Source organism: Diabrotica virgifera, chromosome 2, assembly GCF_917563875.1.
Source record: "Diabrotica virgifera virgifera chromosome 2, PGI_DIABVI_V3a".
Classification (NCBI taxonomy): Eukaryota; Metazoa; Arthropoda; class Insecta; order Coleoptera; family Chrysomelidae; genus Diabrotica; species Diabrotica virgifera.
In genome coordinates this window covers 200,407,817-200,434,388 of record NC_065444.1, presented here as the reverse complement: position 1 = coordinate 200,434,388, position 26,572 = coordinate 200,407,817, and the positions used below count along the sequence as shown (strand labels likewise).

General features: G+C 32.3%; 1 protein-coding gene across 1 annotated transcript in view; it reads right to left on the bottom strand.

The window, feature by feature from the left end:
* The window catches only part of LOC126880344 (mitochondrial ribonuclease P protein 1 homolog), a 32,048-nt gene extending 5,916 nt beyond the window's left edge, over nucleotides 1–26,132 (bottom strand). The window contains exons 1-3 of the mRNA XM_050644147.1: nucleotides 25,851–26,132; nucleotides 25,549–25,793; nucleotides 18,649–18,952 (exon numbers count right to left, since the gene is read on the bottom strand). Coding sequence (XP_050500104.1) covers nucleotides 18,649–18,952; nucleotides 25,549–25,793; nucleotides 25,851–26,064 — 763 coding nt within the window. The 5' untranslated portion in view covers nucleotides 26,065–26,132. The remainder of the gene's footprint in view (nucleotides 1–18,648; nucleotides 18,953–25,548; nucleotides 25,794–25,850) is intronic.
* Nucleotides 26,133–26,572: the final 440 nt, after the last annotated feature.

Sequence of the window (26,572 nt, the reverse complement as noted above, 5' to 3'; positions counted from 1 at the left end):
GAAAAGATTCTTTCCCGAGAGATGCTGCCTCTATCAGAGAAATAACGCAATAGATATCTAAGCGAGGCCGCAAACGGCAGAATTTTTAGTGAGTCGATAGTTTAGTTAAGTACAGAGAGTATGCAGGTGCGGCCTCGCTAAGATGACTCGAAATCATTTTATATATCAGGTGCGAACTTTTAATTTTTTAGTAGGCGGTTTAAGGACGGGGTCTCGCTGAAAATTTTACTTGGATAAATACTGTGCTCGTATCTCGTGGTAAAATCTAAACCAAAAGTATTGGAGAAATCTATTTTAGTCCATGTGGTGAGACCGCTCCCGTCTGGGAAAATTTCTGATTCGGTTTCTTTGTGGATTCCTATTCAAACATGTCCCCTCTAAACAAATCTGAAGGGTGCCGGGCGGAATTTTTGGGCAGAAACTGTTTAAACAATTTTTATAAACAAATAGAAAAGATCACGTTTTTTTGCCCCGGAACATATATTTTTAAGTTTAGTGGGTCATTCTAAACAAGAAAGGTATCTTGTAATTTTTTTCAAAAATTGATAGTTTTCGAGTTATAGGCGATTTAAAATCTGAAAAGTGCGAAAATGCTCATTTACGAGGCCTAAAAACTCATATTTAAATTAGAACTTTTGAGGTTGCCAGATTCTTAAATTGAAGTTTAAACATTCAGCTTGAAGATTCTAAAGAGTGATTGTGTCTAACCCTAATTTAAACCGTCGTGTTTTAATTGTTAAATATACATGTCCATCCGATTTTTTTGTCGGTGCGGCGCGCTCTATTTCAAAAATCTCCAGTTTTCCTCCAAAAAATATTTTTTCTAGATTTTTTGGGACATTTTAAATAAAATAAGTTTCTTGACATTTTTCTCAAAAGTTAACAGTTTTAAAGTTATAAGCGATTTAAAATCCAAAAATGCGTTTTGGCATTTTTCGGAATTAAATCGCTTATAACTTTAAAACCATTAACTTTGGAGAAAAATGTCAAGAAACTTATTTTATTTAGAATATCACAAAAAATCTAGAAAAAATATTATTTGGAGGAAACTAGAAGATTTTTGAAATAGAGCTCGCCGTACCGGCAAAAAAATCGGATAAACATGCATATAACAACTAAAAAAAAAAAACGGTATAAATTAAGGTTAGACGCGATCACTCATATGTGGACCATATAGAACAATTTGGTGTTGCAGGAAAACTTTTACTTCGGATGTCTGGGTTAGGCCTTTTTTGGACCAATTATAACATACTACCTCCGTAACTTTGGAACCGTTCATTTTAGAAGGGTTATGCATAGGACCTTTTTTGTTTCAAATTTAATGTAGAACAATTTTGTATAGAAGGTTGTTCATGCTAAATCGCATAGTTTTAGAAATATTGACGAAAAACGTAAAAAACTACGAATTTACCGATTTCTCCCCCCTCTCCCCCCCAAACCCGACGCTCAAAATGGTGTGACTTTTTTCTGAACATTATGTGGACCATATAGAACAATTTGGTGTTGGAGGATAACTTTCACTTTGGATGTCTGGGTATGGGTCTAACTATACCATACTATATTCCCTAAAATAAAATGTTTCATCTTAACGGCTGACCTGAGTAAAAATCACTTATTTATAAGTTAAATTTGAATTATAGGCTTGGATCTCGCGTACAAAAAAGAAGTTGATTAATAACAAGCTGAAAATTTTTAACTTAACTGTGTCTAGTCGGACAAACTTTGATGTACGGGAACACTGAAACAGGCGAAGCTTTAATTGTGGAACAGGTTAAAAATTTGGAACATCAGACTACGAAAACGTTCCATGTATTTTGTCTGACAGAACTTCCAACTGATTTGTTACGATTTCATTAAACTCTTATGCAAAAATCAGACTGGTATTATCACCAACTGGGCATTTTAATAAGTTTAACACGAAGAACATGTCAAATGGCAGGAATTATATTTTTGATAAATAGCAATATGATTTTTGCATGAGAGTTTAATGAAACAGTAACAAATCAATTGGAAGTTCTGTTCGAAAAAATACATGGAGCGTTTTCGTAATCTGACGTTCCAAATTTTTAAACTGTTCTACAATTAAAACTTCTCCTATTCTTCTCCTGAAAAAACTTCTCCTGAAAACTTAGTGAAAACAGAGAAAATTTAGTGAATTGCAAATATTTAATTCAAAAGAAACTTTTTATTTATTCTAAGGGACTGTCGGCCCTCGGCAATAACGTTTTCTTTCATTCTGCGTTTAATTTTTTTAAAAATACTTATTAGTTTTCTCAGTATTCGAAAAAAATGAACACATTTAAAACACAGGAAAATTTTGAGAGGCGACATTTTGCGTCTTTCCCCTTAAATTTTTTTGCAACATGAATGAAGCACCCTGTGTATTAAATTAAAAATATACATTCAAGTAAATAAACAATAATATTTTGTTATATCAAAGTTTTCAAACAAATTTTATATAGGGTGTCTGCATAACTAGCAACCATATGGTTTCATATTAATTTTATTAATTATTAATTTTAATTATTATTAATACATTATTAATTTTACGGGAAAAGGTAATACCCAAGTTAAATACATAATCATAATTCATAGAGTATGTGTTTACTTAAGGGTAATTATCATTAGAGTAAAAGATTCACTTTATAGGAGTAAAACTGCTAAGTTGCGTTATGGGTACTAATTTATGTTTCTAGTCGTCAAGGAGTGTGATTTGATGTTTGATTTTCATATGGCAAGCGTAATTCAATCTATCTACATACTTCAAAGAAAAAAATTAGGAAGGGACAATAAAATGTAATATATTTTAGACGGAGTACGTTCAACATTTCAGGACGGGAATAATAATCATTTTTTCAGTAATAACACAATATTTGATTTTTGAGATTTCTCTAGCTGTTCATGAAATAAATAAAATTGTATATAAAAAATGATTATCTCATTTAAAATAAATATTTCTTATTTACCAATCCTTCGGTTTGGCGCCCCATTGGGGTTACGCACGCGTGCACCGCACGCGTTGCACGCCCGGTTACGGGGCCCTGATATTATTCCAAGTACGCAATAATGAACCACCCGCATCCCTCAAAACGGTATTACTCTCTATACAGTACCGAAATTTCCAAAGGAAAGTTTCAAACGGGCCATACCGCTCCTGAATTTTGCACATGTATATAATATTTTTCGTAGCGCCATCTTATACATAATGGCTACATTAACAGAGCTTAGATTCTTACAGATTCCTATACTGTATTCGTATTATATGTCGAATATTTACGTTTCACATGCCAATTTTTATTAATTTCAGAAATTTATTTTAAAAGTACACCACGCAAAAAGTACTTTATTAATTCACATTTTTTTAACGTTATATCCTTCCATTACTTCTACTGTAGTGCTAAACGGAATTTTATCATGAAATTCATTTAAATACTTAAGTAATTTAGATATAAACGCTCTTATATTTATTGAGAAAAAAGCAAAACTTTCACATTTTTTTATAAACAATACACAACAGGTAGGATAACAAAAATATGGCTGGAACTAGCGACATATATTGTTAGTAGGTTAAGCATTTTTCGGTATACATATATGCTCTAGATTATGAGTGGTGTACTTTATAAAGGTGATGGGATCGGCTATACTTATAACATTACCAATGGCCGGCCTTAACGCCAGTATTTACGACTGGTCACATGCAATAGCTGGATTTGATACTTTCTGACAGGCACGTAGCCAGAAAATGTTCCTGAGGGGGGTCCAAATACAACTCAATTTTTTTGTTAGATTAGACGGTAAGGTATTGAAAAAAATATTCAGAATAAATTTTAGACCCACATGCAAAATTTGAAAAGACTATTTTAAGCCTCTAATGCATACAACCGCCTTCAGGCGGGCTTTGATGAAAGTCATATTGGTATCAACGGGCGAAATTCTGGTTGCATACCTACTTAACACTGTTTCGTGGGTGACTTGTTTTATAAGATAGCGATGACCGTATTAATAGTTTCATATCGGTCACAGAGCAGCCGATGCAGTTAGTTATAATATGGGAACAATTGGGTGAAAAAATTATTTGGCCCAAATACACATTTTTAGTAAAGTAAGTACTTGTTTGTGGAACGCTAAGTGAAGCAGAAAAAATTATTGGTGAGTAGCTAAACACCTCTATTACACATTTTTCATCTGATTTGATTTGAATCAATTTCGATATTTTTGTTATGTTCCATTTTCCATACTCCGCCTGTAGGCGCACTTGTGCATTCTGGCGTAGTAGAAATTTATTTTATGGGGTATTACTGAAGCGTTGTGAGATATGGTACAGTACATTTTCCTTTTCAGATATAGTACAACGGGGTTTCAGACTGTCTGAAATGACTGATGCAGAAATCTGGGAGATGTTGGACAATATACCTGCTGCAGAAGCTGAAGCAACAGATTTTGAGAGTGACTATGATTCTGATCAACTTATGTTGGCGTGCAACCATTTGCATCCAAGAATGATAGCGTAAAGTCCCAAAAAGTTAGAGGTTGGGACAGAAAAAAAGAGTTCACGATGAAATCGATTGCCCACAGATCATCAAAGAATATAACCGGCATAGAGGTGTTGATTTTATGGATGGACTATTAGGTCGGTATCGCATTCATATGAAGACAGGAAAATGGGGTAATCGTATTTTTTACCATCTCATAGATGTGGCGGTGATCAACGCTTACCTACTGTATCATAAAATTCATGCACAAAAAGAAAAAATGGGTTGCCAGTTTTTAGAAAACAAGTAGCTAAATCGCTCTGCTTGTGTGGCATGGCTCCAGTCAAACGACCCGTTGGCCAACCTTCTAGTTGTTCACCTAAAACCACTGCAAGAACACCAAAGAGAGCATATCTTCCGACGGAGGACATCCGTTACTCGTTACGATCAAATAGGCCACTGGTGTGTATTTCGAGAACATACTGGTAATAAACAGTGCAAATTTCCAAAATGCACATCCGAAACCCAAGCATATTGTATAAAACGCAATTTATCTTTATGTAGTTCAACCACAAAAACATGTTTTTACGATTTTCATAATAAACAATAATCTCAGTATGTTTTTATTTGCTTAGTTTGATAATTAAAAAAAAATTAAATGCAGTTACCTTAATGCATGGTTACTGCACAAGTCCGCCTCAAGGCGGATGTCTGTTTTTTCCTTTCAAAGGAAAACCTGGCAGTAATATCAATTTTTGCCTCAGAACATTTGTGTTCGTAAGTGCAATATCTAACTTTCCTGAATTTTTCAGCTCGAAAAAAATTGATGCATTAGAGGGTTAATATTTTAAAAATTGCAATAACAAGTGTTTACTACTTTACTAAGATATAACGTCTATATGACGACAATCTCACCCCAGTAAAATAAGTTGTTTTAATAGCTAATTTCACCATTGTATCTTTAATATCATTTTAGCTTCCCTGATGATGTTAGTGACTACTAACGAAATATAGAATTCCGTAGAAAAGAGTACACCTGGTCTTCTATTCAGCTGTCTACTCAATAATTTTGGGTTATTTGATATATCATCATCATCCAGCCTTCTTAGACTGGGAGATATTATACAGAAGTTCAGCCACGATTTTCTAAGTCCTGCCTTTTGCAATACTGGAAGGGTAGACGATGTACTTACAATCTGTGGAAACATCCACAAATTTCCTGTGACATTTTCCTGTAAAAATTAGATTTTCCCAAAAAATAAAAATAGGGTTTTGCGATGAATTTCTAAGTCCAGCCATATCCGTAGATAGACAGGATACTATCGATTTTATGAAGAAAATTTTTTGGGCAGGAGGGTTGCAAACGGGGTAACGGAGCATATATGTATACAAACATGTAAGGAAAATAATGAAATTTTCATGATTTTCTAGGTCCTGCCAACTAAATAAACTAAACATATTTATTTCAAAATGATCAAAAAAATATTGGCATGACGTCTCCTAATGTTTAAGTATACTTGTCCCTTGGAAAATTCTGCGGAAAATTTTCACCCTGATTCCGTGATTTTCTTAGTCCTGCCTTTACAAATTTATAATACTCAAATACAATCAATACCTTTTCGGTACTCGGCAGGAAGGTTAAACGGTTTTTGTAAGACGGCAGGAGTCCTAGATTTGTAAGAAAATTCGTGAAAAAGTCAACGATTTTCTGAGTCATGCCATTTTGCACATGTTTCAAGAATCTTAATATAAGTCTATTTACAAAGAGGCAGGATGGTTTTATGGTTATTTTGTATACAGGGTGGGGCATTAGTGTGACAAAGTCCAATTACTCGTTTGTCGTAAGATATACGAAAAAAGTTATTTAGGTAAAACATGGGCCACAGATAGGACTATGATTTAACAGTATTTTCTAATATACAGGGCTACCCGTTTTCACAGGGTGACACAAATTTTTGTTTTTTTAAATGGAATACCCTGTATATTTTTACATTTTTGGATTCTACTCGATGTTCTCTTTAATAAAATATAGTGTTTTGAAATATTATACGAGGTAGTTTAAAATATAATTACGTTTTTTTGTTAATTTTGTAGGAACATTCACACCCTATACATATTGTTAGTGATTTGATATCCAAACTTCTATTAATTTATGTTTAAACGATTTTTAATATAGTCTACTATTGTCAGTTATTAATAGTATACCAAAATGTTTAACTTTAGTATACCGGCTTGGTTGAAACTCGGAATGAATATTTTCTGAGTTTTCTTAAATGGGACACCCTGTATTTTAGTATTATCATAAAATGGTATTTTATGGTACCCTTTTATTTGTTAAGCATTTTCTGTACCATATTTATATATTAATTTCGGCAGTAAATTGATACAGACAGATTACTCAGGTGGTTTTTGGGGTTTCTGAACAAGAATGTCACATTAGAACAGATCTTTACCTAGTGCTCGGGGTGATTAATAAACACGCCATATTCTTAAATTTCGAGGCTTTCAGACACTAAAGTGATGCAAGTAGATTACTCGAGGAGTTTTGTGGTTGCTGAACATGAATACGCCATCAGAATCGACCTCCAAAAACTCTCTAAATTCGAGATCAGTCACCCTGGGCACCAGGTGCTCCGAGGGTCAGTTGTAATGTCATATTCGTGTTCGGCCATCCCAAAAACCCTCGAATAATCTGTTTTCTTTAATTTATTGCCGATATCCCACGAAACTCCAGAAGACGTGCCTTAGCAGCAACTCTGGACACTAGGTGATTCGGAGGTCGATTCTGCATGCGTATTCGTAACTCCAAAAACCTCCCAAATAACAAAATTTTGCCATTAATACACTGATTTTGACAGGTTTATGCACTAAAATGCAATTTCCACCCATTTTTATATTGTACACCTTTTATTTGAATTTGAAAAAAATTTAAAAAAAAATAAAAAAAAACGATGTATTTGCCGACTTAAAGCAAGAGTAACTTTTAGTACTAGAATACCTCATAATTTAATACTCTACTCTCAAAAATGTCTAAAAATTTAAAGACCAATAAGTTATGAGATAAAATATCCGTTGATCTACCCAAGACGGATGCCTATGACCAGTACTAGAAATTCACAATTCATAAAATCGATTCATCTCTGGAAGAGAAATAAACGTAGCAGTTTTCCTTTTTCCTAAATAGAATTTTTCTAAATTCTTTTAAACTCAAAAAACCAAAAAACGAAAAAATTTTCAAATCGATTTTTCTAGAACACTGCGTATTCTTCTTAGTTAAAGCAAAAGTACCTTTTAGTACAAAACTATCCCAGAATTTAATAATCCAGTGTCAGAAATGCTTAAAATTTAGACAGAAAAGTTATTCGATAAAATATCCGTTTCCGTACCCAAAACGGACCCCCATGACCGGTGCTAAAAATTGACAATTGATAATTGACATTTGACAATTGACCTCTGGAAGATAAATAAGTGTACCAGTTTTCGTTTTTCCAAATGAAAGCGTTCTGCAGCTATTTTAAAGAAACTAATTACAAGACTTCGATATGCTTCTTCTATACGAAGCATATCGAAGTAGAGGTCGTCCGCCAACCAGATGGTCTGATGACATCAAACAGATCGACAGAAACTTGATGCAGACAGCACAGGACAGAAATGCATGGAGAAGACTGAGGGAGACCTATATCCAGCATTGGATAGATCCGGGTTGAATTATGACGATGATGAATTACAAGACGCCATCTTTAAAAAGCTTTAGCTTTCCACGGAAGCATTTTTGAACTAGGTGAATTGAGTTAAATTTTCTTAAAATTATCTGAGGAATCTCCGGTTTTCGTTTGTCATGAGAGCTTCTGGACACCCTGTATAATATAATGGGCAGGTAAATTCCCTACTATAACCAATAAATTGTAAAAATTGTTTATTTACTTTTACTGCGTTTACTTAGATAAAAATATGATCTAATCACTTAAAATAAAGATGTTACAGTTTGCTATTAGATTTGAAAAGTGTGTAAAAATTCCGAGACATTATTCAGGAAAATAATATTTAATAGGATACGATTGTTTTAATGATATACAAATTAATTTTTTGTATTATTCATCTTTGCGGTTATCCTGCCAAGTTGTAAACGGTTTTAGATTAGTGTTTTTTAAGCATACTCGACACGGTATGACTCAGAAAATTGTGGTGATATGAGTATGTTTGTATAACACCCTGAAATAATTTTATAGACCATCCTGCCTCTTTGAAAATAGATTTATATTAACCTTCTTGAGATATGTGCGAAATGGCATGACTTAGAAAATCGTGTAATTTTCCACGAATTTCCTTACAAATTTTTTAACTATATATAGTAAAAAAGGTGTAACTAAACATCCTGCCATTTTGAATAATGTCTACTGAAATTATTTATTTTATAACAAAATTTATTTTATGACTTAGAAAATCACGGAACCAGAGTGAAAATTTTATACAGAATTTTCCAAGAAACAAGTGCAGTTAAACATTAGGTGACGTCATGCCAACATTTTTTTTTTGGTCATTTTGAAATAAATATGATTAATTTATTAAGTTGGCAGGACTCAGAAAATTATGAAAATTTCATTATTTTCATTACATGTTTGTATATCCTCCCTTAGTCCTTTTGCAACCGTCCTGCCCAAAAAATTTCCTTCATAAAATAGATCGTGTCTTGTTATTCTATGGATATGGCAGGACTTAAAAATTCATCGCAACTCCCAATTTTTTTTTTCATGGAAAATCTAATTTTCACAGGAAAATGTCACAGGAAACCCGTGGATTTTTCCACAAATTGTAAGTACCTTCTCTAACCTTCCAGTATTGCAAAGGGCAGGACTTAGAAAATCGTGGTTGAACTTCTGTTAATATCTCCCGGTTTATCTGCATTTAAAGTTGAATATAGGCCTCCCCTAATGTGTTTCCGTTCTGTCGATGTTGGGCTTCCAGCAACCCTTTTGACGTTGTCTGTCTATCGTGTAGGTGGTCTACCTCTACTTCTTCTCTCCGTTCGTGGTCTCCACACTAATTTTTTTGCGTCCACCACCATTCTCCATTCTGGCTAGATGACCCGCGCAATTCCACCTCAGCTACGCTATTCGCTCTATGACTTCTGTGATGATGATTTAATATCTATATATCTGGCTTTCGACGTTCCAATGAACGGAACAAATAGCCAATAAACTGAGTCTTTCGTTTCCTATCTTGGTTCTGGGTAAAGTTTTTACTCACTTCATTGTTGAGAACGAAGGTTCTACACTGGCCGTTGAGACAGGTATAGTTACCAAAATTGTAAGGAATTTGTAAATGTTTAGAGAACAAATCTCTATTACAATGTTTCATTACGTGGAGAACTTCGGTATTTGGTTCCAAAGATGATATTGTATTACAGTTACACCATAACATATACATATTCAGCTTTTATTGCTGCAAGGTAAGTGTCGCAGGAGTAATAGGCAGCCAGATTTTCTAGCAATTTTGCTTTTCTGTAGAGGAAAATGCGGGTAAAAGAATTTGAAATCCTGATAGAATCTGATTATTAAACTGGATGTAGGTACAATGAATAAAAACAGAAATAATCCTAGTAAAAAATAATAATAATTACAATCACTTTTTCAAAAATGTTAATAATAACTTGGGGATAAACTTGCTGCCTTGGTACAAAAGCCGAGGTAGTTTTGGGAGGGGCCCATGGACCCCTCCCTTGGCTACGTGCCTGCTTTCTGATGTACCAGACAGCGAATACCCATATCCGAAATATTTGCACCCTGGCTCATGCACAAATGATATGTGTTCTTCCACGATCGATTGACCATAAAAATTGATACAGTTTTTTACTTGAGCTAAAGTTTTGTCTTTGCGTCGGTATTTTTCTCCTTTTACCGTTGTTTTCTCTGATTATATTTGTTTTTGTTTTCCCTATCAATCGAGCTTATCACCATTTTTCTGGGACCTCTTTGATTTATTAGAAATTCGCGCTCATCCAGAGGCACTTTTTGAGATTTGAGATTTGCTACAAAGACAATTAATCAGAGTGTCACATTTGCATACTGCAAGATCGAAACGTGTAGATTTACTTTTGTTCTTAAAGCATTGAATTTTATTTTTGTAAAATTCACTGTTTTGCCTGTTCTTAAATGGTTTCATAGGTTTCCTGTATTCGTCATGATGGGCTTTTAAAAGCTGAATAATTCTTGTATGTTAAATTATTGGAATTAAAGCCTTTTTCCATATTTCCTCCAATTTAATTGCAACCTGTTCGGCAATACCAGAAAATTCTGGCTCTTTCTTGCTGAGTTTTTTATCCTCTTGCAACCACAAAACTGCATCGCTTGTTTGTATTTCGGTAAAACATTTTCAGGTATATTTGGTGGTTGCCCAAAAATGGGACGGTCCACAGCACATCTTGATTTTATTCCCCATGGTCCTGGTTTATCTATTTTAAAAATCTTTAATTTACAAACAACAATAATAACAAAGTAAGTCATCGCATCAAACATAAGTGAAAATTACACGCACGGACTCACGAAGCGGGACATTTCAAAGGGGTTGGGGAAACTTAAAAAAACAAATAAAACTTTAAATATAGTTTAAATTTGTAATTGACAACATTTTAAGTTTTCTTTAATTGATCTTAGATGGAGTTAACACATATTTTATTCCAAATAATATAAATTGAAATTTTCATAATAACACTAGCAACTTCTTCACGCCATTACATATAACATTTCCAACTTTTATTTTTTCGATGCACCCTAATGTAGAGGGTCTTAGCTCTACTTGCCTTTAACTATTGCGAGAATTTGGTATATCAGGGAAATTGATAAAGTTAGTTCAAGCCACCATAACTCACACATAAGCACAAGTACGAGTTCAAAATCAATTGACAGACCCCTTCCAGGTAACTAAGGATCTAAAACTGCAGTGGGAGCACGCAAAATAGAATTCTATTTTGCTGACGTCACAAAACGAATTTCACAATGCGAGAATCGACGGTTGCTAGACAAGGTGACGTCACTAAAATAGAATTCTATTTTGCGTGCTCCCACTACAGGGAGATGGGCTGGGTCCGAATCTGTTTAACATATGAGTAGCTGTATTGGCGGAGCATACCCCGAACATATTCAGAGTCAGAGTAATTTCGGGATTAGTTTCCAAGGCCCAGACGTCAACGTAAACTTATCCTGGACATGTTCAGGATTTTATTCACCGCGAAGAATTTTCGGATTCGGAATGTAATGACGAATTGCATACAACAAGGTTAGACAAGGAACCTTTTGTTATTTTGAAATCGAAATTATTCAACAAATGCAAATGCAATAAACTTGTATGTCAATGTCAACAATATAAATAGCAAAAATAATATCAGGCAATGGATTATAGGCCAGAAAATGAAGCTGAAAAAAAAAATGACAAAACCTCGCAATTTTTTCGTTCAGCATCGATTTGTACAAAAATTTGGGATTAGGCTCATTTCACCCTCCAGTTCATTTTTTTTATATTGAGCCGTTGTACGCTTTTGGTTTTTTAAGGGTGAAAACTACTCCTAATTGTAAAAAATTATAAAATAACATTTTAAACTTTAATATTAGACAAGGCGAAAACGGCGGGTTCGTTGGGAAAAATATTCCCATGAGATTTTTTTGCATAATTACATTCGTGAGACATCCCAGAATAAGGTTCAAGAAGTCGCCCACGTGAAAACTGGGCCAAATTTTTTTTAACAATTTTTTTTAATCAAATTGCAAAAATCAATATTTTTGACCCGGACAATTTTTTTGTAGGTTTTTTTGACCATTCTGGATAAAAAAGGTCTATAAAAGGTTATAATTTTTCTCTAAAGTTGATCGTTTTCGAGTTATAAGCAATTTAAAATTGAAGAAAACGAAAAATGACGATTTTCAAGGCTTAATAAGTTAAAAGTTATTATTATGAAAGTCAGAAAGTGACTAAATCAAAGTTTAATGTCCCCCCTACAATATCCTGAAAAAATTGTTGTCATTATTTTATTACTAAGCTGTTATTTTTAAGTAATAATAATGAGCGCCATGCACGTGGTAGTCGGTCGTAAATGCTGAGTGCGAGAGAGATGCCACTCCGGCAGTCCAATTGTGCATCTTACTTGCACTCACATTTACGGCCGCCTACCGCGTGCATGGCGCTCATTATTATTAGTTAAAAATAACAGCTTAGTAATAAAATAATGACAAAAATTTCTTCAGGATCTTGTAGGGGGGGCATTAAACTTTGATTTAGTCACTTTCTGACTTTCATAATAATAACTTTTAACCGAGTTATTAAGCCTTAAAAATCGCCATTTTTCGTTTTTTTCAATTTTAAATTGCTTATAACTCGAAAACGATCAACTTTGAAAAATCATGAGAGACCTTTTTTATCCAGAATGGTCCAAAAAACCTACAAAAAAATTGTCCGAGCAAAAAATATTGATTTTTGCAATTTGATTAAAAAAAATTGTTAAAAAAAATTGAACCACTTTTCACGTGGGCGACTTCTTGAACCTTATTCTGGGATGTCTCACGAATGTGATTATGCAAAAAAATCTCATGGGAATATTTTTCCCAACGGACCCGCCGTTTTCGCCTTATCTATATGGTCACCCTTGTTGGAGCTATATACAAAAAATGTATTTATCCTAAAAGAATGATTTCGGCTTGCATCGATTTATACAGGGTGGTGAATTGGAAAACGGGCCATAGGAAACTCAATGTAAAATTCTAAACTGTTGAATTCCTGCTTCCCTAATTATTCTACATCAAAAGACATCAGAAACTATTTGTAGAGGATTGAAATCTTTATTGAAAACAATTTTTAAAATTGTTCTACGAATTAAACACATTCCAAAATTTTGTAAAATATAATAAATTTTATCAAAGTATTTGCCAAATGTAGGCCACACACAGTGCAAGAATGTGTATAAGGTTGCCTTCGGTAACAATGAAATTATTATATTAACAATATTTTGAACTGTCAGCATTTTTATTTCATCGTTTTTATTGTTTAAAAAACAATAAAGTCCAAAAGATATCCTCAGTTGAGGAAAAAGTAGTAATAATAAAGATGTTTTATTCAGTCAATAGTTTGCGTACTCTCAGAAATAGTAACGCGTGGCCTTACTTTTACGCACTTACTTAGGTATGGCAAATGTATTCTATTTTTCGAAATTTTGGACTCTGTTTAAATCGTAGAAAAATTTTAACTTTTGTTTTTAATACAGATTTTAATCCTCTACAAATGGTTTCCATGTCTTTTGGTGTGGAATAATTAAGGAAGCAGGAATTCAACAATTTAGAATTTTACATTGAGTTTCCTATGGCCCGTTTTCAAATTCACCACCCGGTATAAAAATTTGGGACTAGGATCATCTCACCCTCTACTTCATATTCTATATCATACTCAAGGGCGTTGATTATTTTTTGGGGTGTAAACTACCCCTTATTGTCAAAAATTGTATTATGCTTTAGGATATAATACCATAATATTTCAACCCTTAAAAACTACCCATAATAACATTATCATTTTTATTAACACTCACACACGCAGACACATGAACAGATCGTTCTTCTTTTCTGTCGTTCGATTTGCATGGAGAAAGTGGAACATATTATAACGTTTTACTGCCAAAAAACCGGTTCTGTATTACATACATACATTGAAAATGCTCTATTACACTCTCAAGGGGCTATTCGAATTTTTCGAAAAAAAATTAGTTTTATAAACATAACTCCTACATTTTTTATGATAAAAAGCTTTTTCAAACATGCTTTTGTAGGGTTTTTGAAGAGCTATGAGACTATGTAAATTAAATTCCGTAAGATCCCTTAGTTTTTAAGGCTCGAATAAGAAGGTGTTTGCTCGTAAATAGAGGTTTTAAACAGCCATACCTCACTAAATATTCACTGTAAAGAAAATCTATGTACATGGAAATTTTAGTTATTAAAAAAGCTACAAGTTAGTACTCTGTCATTTTTTTCGTATCTCTAGAATTTTCGGAAATATTTTGAAGAAAATTGTGAAAACTACGAAATTGCCAAAAATCAATTAATCTTTAAACTCCAATTTTTTTCAAATTAGGCCTTTTCAACAGGTAAAACTTCTTGGGTATATTAATAATACCTACATATATAAAAATAATTACAAAAGGGTGAAGATCAATTTTAATTATGAGGGTAGTTAGTGGGTTGATTTCACTGATTTTTTCGTAGAAAAGAGTAGGTACCGACCTTATTTTGACCATAAGTCACTCAATTTTTATGCTAGAAACTTTTTTTTGTTTTTTTGAAAGGTCTAATTGTATACTTAAAAAAAGATTATGTAAGTTTCTCTCGAAAAATGCAAAGATTTCCCGTTATTTGGCTTTGAATATTTCAAATTATGCAATTGACGAAAAAGGCTAACATTTAACATTCCGTATCTCCGTTTGTGTTGGTCGTAGAACAAGTATAAAAAAAGGATTTTGTTTGTGTTTCTAAAATATTGAACTTTGATATGTACAGTTTTTTTGATTAAATACATATATTTCGAGTTATTCTCAAAAAACCCGCTAAAAAACTCGATTTTTTCGTCGAAAAACTGTTACTTTCAACCGCGAATAACTCAAAAAATGTTATTTTTACAAAGCAAACGCTTTTTCTTAGAATTACCTTTTCCATCGATTTCCATAGTTAAAATGTAATAAAAAATTCCCACCCCCAAGGTTTTAGCGTACAGCGGCATGATATAGAAAATGATCCTTGGGCTATTCCCTACCTTCTGTGAAAATTTCAAGTAAATCCATGCTGGACGAAAAAATTGCGAGCCAAAATGCTTCATTTCCTGACCTATTAGCCTTTCTTAGAAAGTTAGAAATTTGATTAGCGTCTTTTATTTCGACAATATAACTTGGCATTTCCACGCCAAAATTCCGCTTACATTTTTTTAGAGAGTAGAAAGATTGTTATGGGCAGCTTGATATTTCCAGATAAAAATTACCTTTAATTTCGAGGGGATTGAAAATTAGTTGAAGAAAGGAATAATTTAGTCACACAATCATTTCCAATTTTGATATTGAATTTGATAGGTTGTGGTTTATTACACCAAAGCTAATAAAATATAACATTACGCAAGAAATAGTTTCAGAAATAAGTTTGATGTGTTGTTTATGTTTCATTATAAAATATACCTAATAGTACATTATATACCGCGGGACTGAAGTAGTACATTTAATCCTGAAGGTAAAGTTTATGGCCCGACCGCAGGGAGGGCCATAATTTACCTGAAGGATTAAATGTACTTCAGTCGCAAGGTATATACGATACTTTTCGTACTTCCGGTATGATTTTATTAATTATTTCAATAATTTCAATCAGTTTTTTCTCTCTTCAACTCATTTAATAAACTGTCTTTAAAATAAGTTACCATAGTAACATTGCGTTGTGACAGTTATAATTTAGAAACATTGTCATTACTAGTGTCATTGTAAAGAAACATTGTTATTGATAATTATTGGTATCATGAGTGAAGAAGGTGTATCTGATATTGATAAAAGAGCAGCCGAAGTAGGTGAAGAATTGTTACCACCGAAATCTAGAAAACTATACGAGCAGCAGTACGATGCTTTTAAAAAGTGGTGCCGCTTAAAAAATGTGAGACAACCTACTGAAAATGCGCTGTTAGTCTACTTCGATGATAAATCAAAAGCGGTTTGTGCCTCAACTCTCTGGGCACATTACTCAATGCTGAAATCGGTTATTAACATTAGAGAAGATATTGATATAAGTAAATTTCCAAAATTATTAGCTTTTTTGAAGAGAAGAAATGAGGGATTTAAGCCAAAGAAGTCAAGAATTCTCACGTCTGAGCAGGTAGATCAGTTCTTACGGGAGGCTCCGGATGATAAATATTTAATGCTTAAGGTAAATTTGGAAATTTGTTTATATTCAGAAATTTTAAGAAATCAATTTTTTTGTAGGTTGCACTTATTTTGGGCGTTGCGGGAGCTTGTCGTGGAAAAGAGTTGGTTGATTTAGAAATCGACGATGTGAGAGATTTGGGCGATTCCTTCCTAATTGCGATTAGAAACACCAAAAATAAAATTGACCGAAATTTTGTGATCAAAAATTCAGAAAACAGTGCCATCAGTTTTGTGGCGATATTTCGGAAATATGTGGCATTGCGAAAGACAGGGACAACTCATTCAAAATTTTTTGTTCAATACATCAACAAAGAATGTACTACGCGAGTAGTAGGAAAAAACATGTTTGGTACAATTCCACGGCAAATAGCAGCTTTCTTGAAATTAGAAAATGCGACGTCTTATACGGGACATTGTTTTAGACGCACATCTGCGTCTTTGTTAGCTGATTCGGGAGCAACAATAGACGTGCTGAAGAGACATGGAGGATGGAAATCCTCCAACGTGGCCGAGGGATATATTGAATCGTCTATTAAAAATAAACAAAAAATTTCAGATAAAATATTTGGTCAAGTCGCCGATTCGTCCACTATAGTTATGCCACAGTCCTCATTCTCGCTTCCTGTTTCCGCAGGATCTTCGAAACAAACACCAGTTCAATATGAAAAGGACCTATCTGTTACTCGTCAGTTACCTGCTGCATTAACCCAGGAAAGACTGGTCAATATGACGAACTGTCACAATATTAATTTGAATATTAACGTTAATTACCATTCTAATTAATTATATTTTTCAATAAAATATCCCTTAAATTCGTTTGTTTGTGATTTAATCGTTCCGGGAGTTTCGTCAATATTTAATCCCGGAGGGATTAAATGTGACACTTTAGTACCTGTCACAAGGGAGTGAAGTTGTCACTTTAGGCCCGGAAGTACGAAAAAGATATTTAACTCATAAATTAAAATGAAAAATAAACCACAAGAATATTTATAGACAAGGTCATCTAGATGAACTAAAAACAGTTTTTAATAACAAAATAGTAAAGTTGTTTACATAGTAAACATATAAAGTACAATTTATTACAATATACTAACTGTAACAGACAATTATTGTCAAATCAAAAGTAATATGAGATAATAATACTAGAATACTTATAAAACAAGCTCATCTAGATGGAGGACATTGACAAATACAACTAAAAAAAGTTTTAATATAAAAAAAATTAAAATTTGTTTGAAGATTATTTACATTTAAAAACCAGAATATGCAAGTTAAACAATGTTTTATAGCCACTTTACACGATGCAACTAATTGAGCAATTAATTGCACAATTTCTTGCAGCAATAGAAATTGCATCGTGTTATACGCGAATTGCACAGAAAAGCTGCAACTTCTTGCTGCAAGAAGTTGCAGCTAAATAGAACATGTCTTATTTTTCATGCAATTTTTTCTGCAATTTGGTTATATTTTTAGTAACTTTTAAGGCTACACAGTTTGTTTTTACCAGTTTTTACTACATTGACATTCTGTCAACCTAAATTTCAAACTAAACAATTTTTTAACAAAACTAAAGGAACTTTTTACCAATTTCACGCTTCACGGATAACATTATTCTGGTGGATAACTTTAATTATGCAACTATGCTATTTTGTCAAAGTTTCTATTTCATGTCAGTTTATGCAACTTATTGCACAAGTTCTTGCGCAAGAAATTGTGCAATTAATTGCGCAATTACTTGCATCGTGTAAAGTGGCTATTTGGTTAAGCATTAGACAGAATGTCAACAAATTCTTAAGGCCTTTTCCAAGTATTTTGTGCACTTGAGCAAACAAAATCCGAAACAAAATCCGAAACAAAATCCTCTAACGTCTAGAGGGCATCCCGAACACGTTCAGGATCTTTTATCTATACAGCACGAACACATATTTTACGCCTGGGGGTGTTCAGAGGAAAAAATTTGATCTCCGCGAACGCGCAATATTGTAAGCCGCACTCATTCTCCCTCTGGTTTAGTCCAAGATTTGGTCCGCCAATACAGCTTATGGAATGTTATAATAAAAATGTCTGTAAACCCAAAAAAATATTGTTAAATAAGTCTAAGCAGATTGTGATAAGCACATATCACCAAATGGCGCCATCTGCACAGACAGAAATAAGAAATGCCGCCATCTGCGGAAGCGGCCATGTGGCGGCTTCCGCAGATTAATCAATACCACTAAACCTTTACACCAAATATAAAGTTATACTTACCATCATGCAACCTATTTTCAGCAAATAACAACATAAATTGTTTAGCACAATTCATGTTTTCCCTTTTGGTCATATTCACATCATACCCACAATCTATTACCAATTTCTGGCCAAACTGCATAGCTTGGATCAATCGGTTGTTGTATAATTGGTTTATAGTTGTCTCATAAATTCTTAAAAATAAGTTATTGTGTTGAAGATCATACTTTAGGGCAAATTCTTCAAGTGTTTCTTCTTTTTTGGGTTCAGCTTCCTTTTTGGACAAATATTCTTCAAATGCCAGTCTTTTTTCTTCCTTTTTTGCCTAAAATTGTTTTACAGTAAATGCGCAACCTTAGGGGTCAAAGAAAGTATTGCTCGGATTCAAGAGCAATAAAAATTCAAGCTACTACAAATAAACACCTTTCAAATGGCCTTAAAGTTAAACACCACAGTAGGTATATCAGTACCAGCGATCTAAGATATGAATTTGAGAGATCTGTTCATTGCTGATAAACAATTATTGTATTGTCCTTTTCATGATCATTTTTCAGTGCGTCACAAATGATAGGAAAAAGGGTAAGTCCGTGATAATACACATTTATGACATTTATTCTAACATGACATTTTAGTTAAATCTGACAGTTGTCACATTTTATTTTCAATTTAGAATAAAAACAAATCAAATGTGTTTCTTGCATTTATAAAATGGTATTTTCTTTGATTTGTATAGTCTTATAAATTATACAGATTATATTTGTAATATTATTATCTAATAAAAAAAAATTATTTTTTTTAATTATGGCGCCATCTATCCACAACTAGAATAATCACAGAACTAGAAGTAATCACCGACGTGCCTTTTTTTCTGTCACATACAATTTAATGCGTTAGAAAGAAATCGAAAAACTGTGACGCACTGAAAGATGATCATGAGAAAAAGAATACTAGATTGAGTGAAGGCAGAATCGTATTTGTTTACAACATGTAAGGAATGTATAGAAACAAAACGGGATACATTATTAGATTAATGCTTTATAAGATATACCTAATATTACATGAATTTTCTCTTACAGTGTGTCTCTATTTGGGACTTGGTGGTTTGCTGATAAAAATTATCAACACACATTCACCTTTTATGACTACGGCACTGGCTCACGATTCTGGGTGGGAATTGCAAATATGTGCACAAAACTATGACTTCAACGAAAGTAATTTAAATAGTTTAGTTAGCAGTTTGTAAAGAAATGACTTTTTTGGAATCAAGTGGTTTTATAAAGAAGTCTCACCTACGGAAAGAATCTATTCAACGAACATATGGTCTAAGATCTTATACACGCGGAGCAGTTCGGGTCGGTGGTCTATCTATCTCCCTCTACCGGCGCTTAGCTTTCTCTCTCTAGCATATGATGGCCGCCGCCTGTGTGTCACTGTCGTTCCGTTACTCCCACCTCTTGGTAGATACGCTCACACTCGCACGACAGACAAAGATAGCTATACTACATTCGCTCTCGCGAGATTTTTTTTGAGACATTCGGAATAGGAAACGTACAACACAAAAATTCCTACCTCACACTATTAACTGCTAAAATCAACTCAAATCAACTTAATCTTTCATTAAAAAAAGAAGAATTATTAGAAATAGTGGGAGTGTCTACTAATCTCATAAAATTTTGTGAAGTTTATTTCTACAAAATATTTTTATTTTGTACAATAAATAATTTTCTCATTTGCTATCAATACATTATAATGGTTTAAATAAATAAATATTGATTGGCGTAAGGTTTATGTTATTTTTATGTCTGTTTACTATTAATAATATTGGATATGAGCAGGTGCGTTGGTTTTGTAGTAATTTCCAGTCACTTCTGACAACTGAATTTTTCAAAAAAGAAATTACTAACGTCAGTGTCAAAAAAAATCTCGCGAGAGCGAATGTAGTATAAACCACCGTACTTGATATCGACGTTACACCCGATGCATTGAGTGGCATATCCCTAGCCAAGTCTATTTTCTTTACATGTCTCTGGCGTATACTGAATTCGCTCTATCGAGATTCACTTTGACCATTGATTAATAATGAGGAATATTTATAATCAATGCTTTGACACTGACGTTAGTAATTTCTTTTTTGAAAAGTTGAGTTGTCAGAAGTTACTGGAAATTACTACAAAACCAACGCACCTGCTCATATCCAATATTATTAATAGTAAACTAGTAAACAGACATAAAAATAACATAAAACTTACGTCAATCAATAATTATTTATTTACACCATTATAATGTATTGATAACAAATGAGAAAATTATTTATTGTACAAAATAAAAATATTTTGTAGAAATAAACTTCACAAAATTGTATGAGATTAGTAGACACTCCCACTATTTCTAATAATTCTTCTTTTTTTAATGAAAGAATAAGTTGATTTTAGCAGTTAATTGTGAGGTAGGAATTTTTTTGTTGTATGTTTCCTATTCCGAATGTGTCAAAAAAAATCTCGCGAGAGCGAATGTAGTATAGCAACGTTTTCGAGAAACTATTTTAAGACAGCTGATTCTTTCATATATTTCCCTATGCTTCCTCTAAAGCCATCTGACTGCTGATACAGGTTGCGTTCATTACTGCGCAGCACACCTGTACAGGTAAATACAAAATCAGGGTGATTGATTAGTGTGGTAAAGCTTAGTAGATCCGCTATAGTAATAGATAGCAATAAAAATTAATAACAAAACTTGTAGCCAACTTTGAGCTTCACATTACAAAATTAATTAGAATGTTACAGGGTGTTCGATATCATAGTGGCAGACCAAACTTATGTTTTTTTAAATGGAATACCCTATATTTTATTTTATATTCAAAATCCTGTTAACTTCTCCATCACAAAAATATAAAGGTTTGTTATGTTATACAGGGTATTTACAAAGTTATAGCAATGTTCTACGAAAATCGTAATAAGTTCAGCTCCCTGTATAAATAAAAATAAGCAGAACAGGTTTATTGGTGCCATATTTTTTGTTGATTGTCAAAATTTATAAAAATGGTTGATATTGCTAATTTTCTTTATATCGAATACAGGATAAGTCAAAACGCAAGTACATTATTTTCTCAGAAATTTTAAATAGAACACCTTAATTAATATCTTGCTCTGAAAAATGAAAATATCTCGAAAACTAACAAATTTAGGCATAGGGAATATTATACAAAAATTAAAGTACGGTAATGATACTTTTCGATGGTGATATAAAATACAGAGTGTTTCATTTAAAATTTCTGAGGAAAGAATGTACTTGCGTTTTTACTCACCCTGTATTCGATATAAGGAAAATTAGCAATATCAACCATTTTTATAAATTTTGACAATCAACAAAAAAATATAGCACCAATAAACCATTGCTGTTGTGCTTATTTTTATTTACACAGAGAGTTGAACTTGTTACGGTTTTCATAAAAAATTGGTTATAACTAGAGAGCGGAATATATGCAACACAACATTACCAAAATATGCGCATATATATGCATTACTTTTACTACAAATATGCAGGTATTTTTTCTAAATTTGTCTAAATAAGCAAATGCATATTAAAAATACTCAAAAATAAAACAATATATTAAGTCGTAAGATCTTCAGAAAAGTTGCCTTCAAAAATACGTACAACTTTCCTCAAACAATCGAAGCCCTCATTTTTTTCTAAAACATTTTTTAATTTATTTCTAATTGTAATCCCTGTATTTCCGGGAATTTTTTGACAATGAGCAGAAAAAGTGTTAACAAGATTAACCGAATCACTTAATTGTAAATTCCTTTGTTCTAATGACTATTAGATCTGGTAAAAAAACTAAAATTAACTTTTATGAACATAAGTTCTTTAGCAATTTGTACGTTACTTAAAGAACAAAGTATGTTACTTAAGCTGAAGAACAAAAGCGGAATTGTCTACAATTTGATGGATTTTTGTATTTTGATGCTTCTCTCTATGTCCGTCTTTATAGAAGTAAAAGCGAATTTGTCGAATAAAAACACTCTTTCCAGAAAAATTTCTTTTGTGGGACATGATGCTTTTGTTTGTCAGTTCCTCATTTAAAAAATGAAATGTGAAAATGAATGTAACTTACGATTTTGGAACAGGCCTTGCAAAATACTTTGTCTCCACTTAGCTTTAACTCGGGAAAACACTTTATCCAAGCACTTTTTTAAATGGTAGATATATTTAAATTTAATATATACCAATCACTTCAAAAACACTAAATATGATACAAAGTTTACTTTAAACAAATGTTGGCCGGAAACTGACAAAATAATTATTAGACCCTTAAAAGCAGGTAGGTACCTACGACTTGCTACGCTAATAAAATAATATTTTTCTGGGAACACCGATAATTGTTAAATTCAGGTAGTAATGGGAAAGTCCAGATGAGCGATAGATAGATAAATAACGAGCTCGTTCATATCGAAGTTATAAAATTCCAACTAAGAGAGGAAAATTTTAAACTTTTATATAATTTATTTTTAAAATATGCAAAATAAATCGTGTTTAGCTTAAATATGCAATGTTGTGTTTGTCTGAAAATATGCAATATATGCATCTATATGCACTTTGCATATATTCCGCTCTCTAGTTATAACTTTGTAAAAGCCCTATATAACATAACAAACCTTTATATTTTTGTGATGGGAAAGTTAAGAGAATTTCGAATATAAAATAAAATATAGGGTGTTCCATTTAAAAAAACATAAGTTTGGTTTGCCACTATGTTATCAAACACCCAGAGTGCTAAAACCAGAAAAAAAATAATTCGTTAGTGTTGATTCATAGGGAAGTGGTGTTTATTTATAATTAAATTATTATTTGTATTTTTGTGTATTAGAACTATGTTGTTTGACTATTTGAAAAAATAGAATATTATTAATTGTAAGTTTTGTAGGTTAGTATATTTTACGTAAAATTATTTTGAATTATAATGCGAGTATATAAAGTTTTAGGAGGATTTTTTATTCTAGAAATATCATCAGTAGTTTGAAATTTAAATTTTTCTTACTCTTTTAATAAAATTTTCACCTATTTTGGTTTATTTCTATAAATATTTATTTACTAATAATAAAATTGTTGTCTAGTACTTCCATTTAGCATGCCTATGAGTAAATTGTCATAATTCGATGCCTCAGAAGCCCATCAGTGTAAGTCAATAAGTGTTTAAAATGAGATACCAAGATGTTTCTGACAATAGTTGCAGAAATATAAGTAGTTACTAAAAACAAATAAAGTGTCTTTATTTATCATCATATGGGTAACATATTCATAAATACAAACAAGGAAATAATAATATTATTATATATAATAATAAGTGTTATATCTCATGTCATTTTTAGGGAGAATGTGACTTACACCGTTTGACTTCTAAGGCATCCAATTATTGATCTTAGATCTGTGGTACTAAGGCAAAACCCGATATATCAAAAATTATCGATTTTTCGTTTGTAACGCCAATATGTACATTGAGCGATGAAGAATATGATGCAAAACCCAACATGGCTAAATGCATCCATGTAACCAATAAATGATAAAATTAGTTTCCGATATGTCCACTATTACAACAACACCGCGAACTTTTAAACTCATCTGCTGCAAAATCACGTTTTTTGGCATATCAGGTTTTGCCTTAGCACCACAGAGTTAATGTCAAATATTCCCATTGTTGTCAAAGTTTCGCAGAACTTTCAAAAAAGGGTATGACACTATCTACCTAGGTTATGTTGATGATGTGCTACTGTTGCCTCTTAAGAGGCTACAGTAGTGATCAACAGGTAGCAACAAACACGTTCCAAGATTGTGGCTCTAATTTTATCGAGATATTTGGCACAGATATTCGTAATACAATAAAGAATGGCGGTACAGAGCCCAATTTCAGAAACTCTTTACTCTATAACTAAATAAAATATTGAAAAAAGGAGCCTGTACCGCCGCGCCATTAAGAACAAAAAAAAATTTTCTTCAAATAAACTTTTATATCCCATGCCTAGATTTTGTGTAATCTTGGAACTACTAAAATTTTTTATGTCTAACAAGAAATCGAACATATTATAACTAAATAACTAATTAGGCAACATAGAGAAATTATCACTGTCATTTTGACAAACCTGCGTCAAATTTTCTCTAATCTGTTCTGTCATCTTTATCAATATCTGTTTAGTACAGTAGTGTGTTAATTTAAGAATTCGCTTTTGTTGTTTCATAGGAAGGTAGTGTTTATTGATAGTTAATTTATTATATATTTGTTGTTGTTGTATAAGTTGTTGGCCTCTTTGAAAGAATAGATTGTTGTTAATTGTGAGTTTTAGTTATATGTAGGTAGGTAAGTATATTTTACGTAAAAATATTTCGAATTCTAATGCGAGTATATAAAGTTTTAGGAGGATTTTTTATTCTAAAAATATTATCAATAGTTAAACAAAATGGAAAAACTGTGCCAAAATTATGCGAAATCGAAATTTGTTTCGCTTCACAACAAAAAATGATTATTATTGTTTTATTATTAGATATTTCATGCAAATACCTTTCTAAATACCTATCTTAACATAAAATTTTCACCCATTTTTGTTTATTTCTATAAATATCTACTTCAATTTAGCGCGACTATGATATTGTCAAAATATTAATCTTAGATAATGTCAAAGATTACCACTGTTGCCAAAGTTTATGATACTATCTCCCGAAGTTATATTTTGTTGCTACCTGTTGATCGCTACTGTTAGTGAACTACTTGAATTAGAGTAGTGAGTGCACTAAAAATAATGTACAGTTGTGGTCACTGAATATTTTACACCTTAATTTTTATATTGTAATACTGTAAAATCGCTAACCAGCCTCATTCAAAAATGTAAAATTTATAATTTACTTCTAAATAAATGTTAAAGTATTTACCTTCTGATTTTCTTTTCTTTTTGATAGCTTAAATAGATACTCTAAATATTTTTGTCTTGCAGATCTTGAGGAAAGGTTCAAAATTTCTTTCCAATGTTTTTCTCTGAGAAAATTATGTTCAGGTACAGCTTTTCCTTCTTGTCTCATTACTTCAGCTTCTAACATCAGTACCTTTAATTTATGTTCCAATTCTTTATCACCATTTGTCACATCATTATAATTAATATCCTCTTCTTTGTTTGCAACTGAAATTACCTTGCATTCATTTTTTGTTATTAATTTGAGCAGTATGAACTAGTTACCTGTTGAACAATGCCTTTTTACATAATTTATACTGGTATTTTGTCTTTCCGAGATGAATGGAAATATTATCTTAACGATTTTAGTATTTGATGTGCCAGCTACTGTTCTAGATATAATATTAAAAGTCTTACTCATGAGAAACATAATTTCTTTTACAAAATTATTTAAAGAGGTATTTAAAAATCTAAAAACAAAGTTTATACATATAACCATAGATATATAATACTCTAGATTGCGCCCTGCGATCTTAAAATGGGTGACCGTTGCGACAGAGATAAATGAGCCTATTTGGTCGGTAGTCTCTTTTTAATTTAAGGGGAATATCGACGACGTGACTGTCCCACTTTATCGAGTAATATGTGTTGACAGATGGAGCGGGTGGTGACGAGAAATGGTCTTTGGTCTTCGGACATGTATAATCGTGGTTCGAATCCCATACCAACTTTACCTTTTTTATTTTTATTTACTCAATATTGCGTTTATTAGATATTTTTACATCTGAAAAATTGACCTAAGTAAATCTAGCAGATAATAAATGTACCTATGTATAGTAAGTTAATATTGGAATACTTAATTTGTGAACTGCATAGTAAAATAAAAGTCATTCGTTATTAATATAAATTCGTCCTTATTCGTGAATAATATTTGTTTTGCTTCTACTTTTTTAAAAAATTGTAACAATAGTTTCATAAATAAAAATAATGTCTAATTACTTATAATT